The following is an 8,585-nucleotide window of genomic DNA, read 5'->3' as shown; positions in this document are numbered from 1 at the left end:
TTATTTATGTAGGTCCCCCATATAAGAGGACTCATTTTCCTTCATGCACCAAAATAATGAGATATGAAAATAGAACGTTGTACTATAATTTTAAACTTTGAATATTCATCTGAAAATCACTGAAAATGAGATCGTGTTAAACTAATGCCTGAAAGACAATCAACTCTGGTAATGTTAAATTTATACAGTGGAATATAATAAAATCTTCTTGAGTCAAAAATCAATAAAAACAATCACATGACATTTAATCTTTTATCATAGAAGGACAAAGTGAGATCGCATGGCTGGACACAGTGACACATCTTCACCATCAGCACTTGGTAGACAGAGGAAAGCAGATATCCACAAGTTTATGCCACACAGGTCTACTAATGGGCATTCAGGACAACAAAGGATACAAAGTGAATTCTTATTACATTAAGAAAGTATAACATGAATCTCAAGCATAAGATAAAGTTAATGGTTCCAGTACAAAGATACTTCAGTACAATGGATGAAGATTTATGGACCCACATAATCAAATCATATTACACCTGAATATAAAATTGTAATAGTATAGCATTAGTTCCAATCCTTGTGTTACATTTACTAACATACATTAATTTTATCTTAAAATAAATGTTAAATGTCTATTCCTTCCTGAATGTGTTTTGTGTCTAATGTCACAAGAGTTCTTATGTGGCCTTAACAAAATGATGTAACATTTTGGGGCAAAGATCAAGCCAAGGAGAGCTGTACTGGAAGCCAAGATAGAGAAGGCTTCCATAGCCACCATGACCTTCCCCTTTGTGCTGTGGTAGACAGGGAGGAAGGTGACCCAGACACAGAAGAATACCTGCATGCTGAATGACAGGAACTTGGCTTCGTTGAAAGTGTCAGGAAGATTCCTGGACAAGAAGGCCATGGTGTAGGTCCCAAGTGCCAAGGAGCAGAGGTATCCCAGGACACAGTGGAAGGCAACCTCTGAACCCTTGTTGCACACAATGATGATGTGACCATGTTCAGCATGAGCATCTTGATCAACGAAGGGTGGAGAGGTAAACAGCCAAGCTGCACAGAGAACAGTTTGGATCAGTGTGCAGATGGGAATGATGAAGTTAGGGGCCCTTGATACCATTAACCACCTCACCATTCTAGCTGGAACAGTGACCTTGAATGCAAGAACCACTGTGATAGCTTTGGCTAAGACTGTGGAGAGAGCCACAGTGAACAAAATTCCAAATGCTGTCTGCTGCATGATGCAGGTGGCTGTGTTGGGCTGTCCAATGAAGAGCAGGGAACTGAGGAAACAGGTGATGAGTGTCAATAACAGGGTGTAGCTGAGAGTCCGATTATTGGCCTTGACAATGGGTGTGTCTCTGTGCTTCACAAAGATGAAAAGTACCACAGCTGTGAGTACAGCTAAGAACAGTGCTGTGGTGGTGAGAGCCATCCCCATGGGGTGTTCATAGGCCAAAAAGCTCACAGATTTCTGGAGGCAATAGTTCTTTTCTGAGTTAGCATAATGACTTTCTGGACACTTCACACACTGGTCCATATCTGCTCAGAAAGGAGAGTTATTTTGACTTAATCCTCAGGTGTTCCTTTTCCCTTAAGCTGCTATTCAGCCTCAGATCATTGAAATGTTTCCTGAATTGACTTCCTTTATTGTTTCAGAGGCAGATATTTAATTACTCTATGAATCACTTCAAATCAATACAGCTAGCCCTCTTGGCCTATGTTGACAAAATCAAAGAAATACAGTGCTTTTCTTTTCTTTTGTTTCCTTTCTTTTAATTTGTGACTTTTTGCATCTGTTTTATAGTTCATAAGTATAATTTAAGATTATATTGTATATTTTCATTTTATTATAACATAATATTATGTAATGAGTACAAGTCTGGATATGTTTTTTGTACATTATGGCTAGTATTTTTTTGGTATTTCTTTTTTAAATGTTTCAAACTTTGGATCCATATTTAATTATTTTCAAAAATAACTTTGTTTCTCTAATTTAGTTTATACTCTGAATGATTTTGAAATAATAAATACCCTCACATTTTTAAACCTTAAATTCTTCACTAATCATATGTTGCCACATTTAGCTATAGCATTATATGTTTAACATACTTAGAGAGAACTATTGAAATATTTCTAGTTATTCAAAACAAAGTTTTAAATACTCTATTCCTAAGAATTTACACTTTTATTTTGACTTCAAAAACTTTTATGTTGAACAAGAAGATAGGCTGCAGATTGGAAGGATATTCACCAATCCTGCCTCTGACAGTGGGCTAATGTCCAAAATGTACAAAGAACTCAAGAAACTAAACATTAATCAGCCAAATAACTCAATCAAAAATGGGGTACAGAATGAAACAGAATTCTCAGCAGAGGAATCTTGAATCCCTGAGAAGATTAAGGAAGTGTTTAGTATCATTAATCATTATAGAAACTACTCTGAGTTTCATCTTACACCTGTCAGAATGGCTAAAATATAAAACTCAAGAGACAGCACATGGTGACCTTGATGTGGAACAGGGAGAACCCTCATCCATTTCTGGTGGAGGTGCAACATGTACAGGCACTTTTGAAACCAAACTTGTGCTTCATCAAAAAATTGGGACCAGTTCTACCTCATGACCCAGCTTTACCACTCTTGTGCATACACACAAAAGATGGCCCACTGTACAACAAGGGCATTTGATCAGCTATGTTTACAGCAACCTTGTTCTTAATAGCAAGAAACTGGAAATAATCCAGATATCCCTCAACTTAAAAATGGATAATAGAAATGTGGTCCACTTACACAATGGAATAATACTCTACTATTTAAAACAAGGAAACCATGGAATTTGCAGGCAAATGGGTGGAAAAAGAAAAGATCATCCTTAGTGAGGTAACCCAGACCCAGAAAGACACTTGGTATGTACTCACTTATGAACACATTCTAGCCACATAGTGCAGGATAAACATACTACATTTCATAGACCAAAAGAAGCTAAGTAAGAAGGAGGGGAAAGGGAGGGTGCTTGAATCTCACTCAGAAGGAGAAATAGAATAGGGCACTAATCTGGTTGAAAACAGGGAATAGGGCAGGAGACAGAGTTTGGTGGAAACTGAAGATGGAGATTAGATGTGGGGAAGTGAAGGTGGGAAGCCAGATGTCATGGAGAGAGAAAAGAAACTGCGGTGGGGCATCACTGAGACAAGCTAGAGCCCTATGACAGCTTAGGCTCCTGAGAGGATATGGGAGTGACTCTAGTTAAGACTCCTAGTTATCAAGATTCATGGAGACTGAAGAGGCCACCTTCTGTCTAGACAGGACTTCTGGCGGAGGGAGAGAAACAACAATTCACCCACCAAAACTTTACACCAGGTTTGCCCTGCCGATAGGATATGCAGTGACAAAGTTGGAGCAGAGATTGGGACAATGTCCACCAATGTCTAACACAACCTGAGACTCACCCCATGGGAAGAAGCTTACCCCTGACACTATTAATGATATTCTGCTATGCTTGGAGATGGGAGCCTAACACAGCTGCCCTTGGAGAGGTGCCATACAGCAGCAGGACAAAACAGGTGCTGAGACTCACAAACAAACATTAAGCTGAGCACAGAGAGCCTTGTGGAAAAGTAGGGGTTAGGATAGAAAGATCTGGAAGGAATAAGAATGCCATAAGAATATACACAGGGTCAAATAACCTAGGTCCACGGGGTCAGATAGAAACTAAGGCCTCAATCAATGACCATGCCTGCACTGGACCTAGGCCACCTACACACATGTACCCAATTGGCAGCTTAGTCTTTATAGGGGACCCCTAGTAAGGGGAGCAGGAGTTGAATCTGGCATGGCCTATTTGGCCTGCTTTTTGATAACTTCAGTCTGGTGTGGCTGCCTTGCCCAGACTCAGTAGAAGAGAATACACATGGTCCTGATGTGTGGGGGGAGGAAATAGAATATTTTTATGGGAGGACTTGATCCGGAGGGTATGAAATAGGAGGGACAGATAGGAAAGAGGAGATGAGATGGGATTGATGGAGATCATGAGAACAAAGAAAGCTAGAAACGAGGGGCATTTGAGGGGCAATGTCAAAACCTAATGCAGTGGAAACTTCCTATTATATATGAAGGTGATCATAACAAAGACTCCATATAATGAGGGAGAGATAATCCCAAGTATCCATCTCTTGTTAACAAACTAAGCTTCCAGGCCTGGGTATAGTTTTCATGAATTTGATTTGTTGGATAAAAAGGTGCTATGAAAATCCTCTAAAACCCAGGGTTTTTCCAAGACAATAGGTAGGTCTGCAAAAACTGACAGTAAGCCCCCATTGCTGAAGACAACACAACACAACACATTGAACATGGAGAGATCAAAATGGTACTACATGTTACCCTCAAACCCATGTTCCTTTGCTGTGACACAGAGAGGCACTCTATAGGCTGCCAAAAGCTGAGCATCAACACCAACCCAACCACAAAACTTTGGACCTACATTTAGTCCTGCCTGCAAAATATGCCAAGGTTAAGGTGGCACAAACCTGGAGGTGGTAACCAATCCATATCTGATTTGATGCAAGGTCTACTCCATGAGATGGAACCCATTCCTGAAGCTACTTGAGCAACCAACAACCAGAGACTAGACAACCCAGAGATTTTGAATAAAAGTGAAATTACTGGTCTCAAAAATGGCTCTTAATTATATTCCAACATACTTATAGATCAGAGTCTTATTCTTCCATCATCACAGTGGCCCCTCCATTCCTACTGCAGAAGGTAACAAACACAGAGCCCCGCATCCAGATATTGGAGAGAGAGAGAGAGAGAGAGAGAGAGAGAGAGAGAGAGAGAGAGAGAGAGAGAGACAGAGACAGAGACAGAGAGAGACAGAGAGACAGAGAGACAGAGAGACAGAGAGACAGAGACAGAGAGACAAAGACAGAGACAGAGAGACAAAGACAGGGAGGGAAAGAGGGGAGAGAGAGAGAACTTTGGAACACACAGCTAAAGTGAGAGGTCTTTATCCATCCCTCTCAGGACTATGGAACCTAATAAAAGATGGAACAGAAGGAGTAGAGGAGATAGAGGGGAAAGAGGACACCAGAAGAACATGATTGTCTAAAAAAAACTATGCAACTCTTATGTGAACACACAGAAACTAAAGCAGGAATCACAAGCCAACACAGGTCTGGACTAGGTTCCCTGTGTATATACTATATCTTCCTGTTTAGTACTTTTATGGGACTCCTGAATGTGTAAACAAGTGAGTCTCTGATTCTTGTGCACTCACTTGGGATTTTATTTTTTGGTTGTGTTCTCTTCTGCATCTGCAATATGATGGTTTTGTTTTTTAACTTATTACATTTTATTTTGTTTTGTTATGTTATATTTCTATATACTTAGAATAGGTGGATATTTTCCCAACATAGATGTCTTCTGAGAAACTCCATCCAGCTGGGGCATCAGGACAGATGCTAGAACTCACTTCTGGACTCTGGGTGGTATGGAAGAATGGGTGGATGAAAGGACTAAGAAGGTTCAGGGACCCCACAAAGAGACCATCAAGGCTGGCAGATCTGGACCCGGGGAACCTGTACAAACTGATGCACCAACGAAGGACAATGCATTACAGTGAACTTAGACTCCCTGTTCAGATATAACCAATGCACAGTTCATTCTCCATGGTTGTGGGCAGAGTGGGGATTGCCTCAGAGATGAACTCTGTTACCCTCAATTTGATCACTTCCCCTAGGTGGGAAGGAACTGCAGGCACACAAAGGCAGGGCAAGCAAGCTATCTGGATGAGAACTGATAGGCTATAGTCATATAGTGGGGAAGGAGATCCCCTTCTGTCAGAAGTTTTTGGGAGGGGAAGAGGAGAGAAGAGAGAGTGAGAGTGGAAATGGGAAGATGCAAGAGAGGGGATAACAATCAGGCTATAATCTGAATAAAGTATAATAAAAATTTTAAACCCTATTCTTTTCTGAGAGACAGATAAGGAGTGCCTTTCTGATCAAGAAAAAAAAGAGATGGGAAGGAACTGGGAGAAGTGTATGGAGAGGAAAATACATTCAGATAATGTTGTATGAGAGAAAAGTCTATGTTTAATAAATGGGAGACAGATTAAAAAAGAACATACTACAGGCAATCTATCTTCAGTTAAACAAATGAAACTTAGTCATGATGCAATAAATTATATGTAATAGGTAAATAAATACAACTCTTCAGTCACCTACTGTGTAAAAAATACAAACCTGTACAGGGAATAATCAGAAAGAGAATATAAGAAATCCAAGCCTTAGAAGAATACTACGTGTGATTGAGCATGGTGTGAAAACATAAAGAAATGTTGTGATAAACACTGTGTTCTTGGTGAAATGAAGCAGACTGCTAATTTTAGTGCAAAATAGGTCACCTGAGGGAACAGTGTGTGCAGTGGAGCAACAATGTAAGTCCAGATGATTTCAGTGTCTAGGTTGTGTCTCTTCAAAGGAAGGAAAAGTAACAGCAATGCTCAAATTTTATAGCCAAGGAACAAAAGTTCATCTCTTACTTCTCTCCCATCCCTCTCCTTTTGCTTAAGTATTGCAGACTCCTGTGATCAAGTCTGAGAGTTCTCTGTAAAGCTGAATTTACCTGTCTCGTTGGAAATCTCATTGTCTGCACAAGGAGTGCAATCAAAGCAGCAGGCAGCCTTGCCTTCCTGGGCAGCTTTCCTGAATCCAGGCCTACAGCTCTCACTGCACACAGACTGAGGGATCTGAGAGAAATAACAGCTATTAGAAAATGCTCTGGACTTTTGTGAACATTTAGAGTAAATAGAGAATTTAAGAGTATCATCAACAGTTAATCTGCAAATGCTTACACTGGTAAATGAAAGTAATATGTTTTGGTATTATTAATTTTGTCAGCGGCTTTGATTCTGCATAGGCTACATGCTTAAATCTTGGTCCAATGCCACAAAACTGTTGTTAAGATTAGGTCATTAAAGTGGTATTATAGAAGGTCATAGTATGATTTTGGTGAACCTGTCTCTGTACTTACTGTCTACTAGTGGGGACTTTTATATTCTATATGGTTGGCAATAATTATTGGCATCTTTGCATTGTTTGGGTTCATCATGAGAACATATCTTAGGCATCTGTGAGGAGTTTTATGAGATATTTACTTGAGGTGGAAAGAGCAACCACAAAATGGGCATAATCATTTCACTGTCTACTGTGACATAGAAAATGAAAAGGAGATAGAAGGGGAGGAGCCATATTCTTTGGTCCCTGACTGTGATGTAATCACCTCCTCTGACTCCTAAAATATTCTCTCTGCACTAACATATAAATACTTGCTCACAGTGTCATCTATTTCAAGCCTGTATTCCTTTACTTGCTTTTGTTACTATTTATCTGATGTAGCAAAGCAAGTATAATACACACACACACACACACACACACACACACACACACACACACACACTTATCATGCTACCCTACCTTTTAAAAGCTGACAAAACAAGAATGCCATTTTACCCTTCACTGAAATATGCTCATCTGCTGACAAATATAAACCTCTTATCATTGTTTGAGACAGTAACAGAAATCTAACAGACACTCTATTCATAAGAACTGTATAAGCATGAATAAAATTTAGGAAAAACTTTTCCATTGATCAGAGTCAGGGAATAAGAAATTAGTCTAATTTGGATATCCTATGAGTAGATACTTATTGGTAGTTGTATATGAGTTGGTATGAAATAAATGTCCCAGTATTATTTTCCTGAGAATAATTTTTACTTTTATGAAAGGTCAAAGCAGTGAGATATATCACCACTCACCTTTGTAAATTGTATTGGCCATTGAATCATCTGCTCAGTTAAAAAGAACTGCTGACCCTGAGGAGTCTTTGGAGAGAAAGTTCCTACTTTGACCTTTAATCTCATGCCCTTTGGAAAATTCCAAATATTGAAAATGTCATACTCTGAATCTAAGTCTCCTTTCCCATCCATTACGATGTGACCTCTCACACGATCTTTCTGTAGGGTCTTCTTTAGGAAATGGAGGAGCTAGAAGAGATGCAGGAACATATGTTGAAGTACATCTGAGATACTAAAATCATTTTCTTAAGTCAATAAATGAATCTCCATTGGCACAATCATATCCACTGGAAATGGTGAAAGTCATTTGTCTGATTGTCACTGATAGGACCTGCTGCAGGGTGTGGCTACATGGCCATCCCTCTACACAGGGGCAGGGGTTCCCCTCTCTCAGAGATTCACTATATAAAACAGTCAGTTTGTTTCCAGGCCCCCTTTCCCCTACCTCTCTACCCTCTCTCCTTCCCTTCCCCTCCAGTACCACTTCAAAAAAATCTGAATTTATATTAAAACTTCCTGGTCAATTAGCTCATTCTGTTTACTCAATCACAGACATAGGGGAGGGGAGAAGGGGGGAAGTGGGAGGGAGGGAGGAATAGGAGGAAACAAGGGAAGGGCTAACAATCTAGATGTAATATGAATAAATTTATAAAAAAAAGAAAAAAAAAAGAAAGTCTGGAACAGAGAGAGAAACTTCACCCCCCCCCAAAAAAAACTTCAAAGCTATTTTTTTTA

The 8,585-nt window shown here is 39.7% G+C and overlaps 1 protein-coding gene across 1 annotated transcript in view; it reads right to left on the bottom strand.

Annotated features, from left to right (window-relative positions):
- Positions 1 to 604: 604 nt before the first annotated feature.
- LOC311588808 (vomeronasal type-2 receptor 116-like) overlaps positions 605 to 8,585 on the bottom strand; it is a gene marked incomplete at both ends in the record, with an annotated part of 58,585 nt that continues 50,604 nt past the window's right edge. Inside the window, 3 exons of the mRNA XM_084766776.1 lie at positions 605 to 1,539; positions 6,620 to 6,743; positions 7,812 to 8,039. Coding sequence (XP_084622902.1) covers positions 605 to 1,539; positions 6,620 to 6,743; positions 7,812 to 8,039 — 1,287 coding nt within the window. The remainder of the gene's footprint in view (positions 1,540 to 6,619; positions 6,744 to 7,811; positions 8,040 to 8,585) is intronic.

Source organism: Acomys minous (genome assembly GCF_964271855.1).
Source record: "Acomys minous genome assembly, chromosome: 17".
Lineage (NCBI taxonomy): Eukaryota > Metazoa > Chordata > Mammalia > Rodentia > Muridae > Acomys > Acomys minous.
The sequence above is the reverse complement of the archived record's forward strand: the minus strand, read 5'-3'. Positions and strand labels throughout refer to the sequence as shown.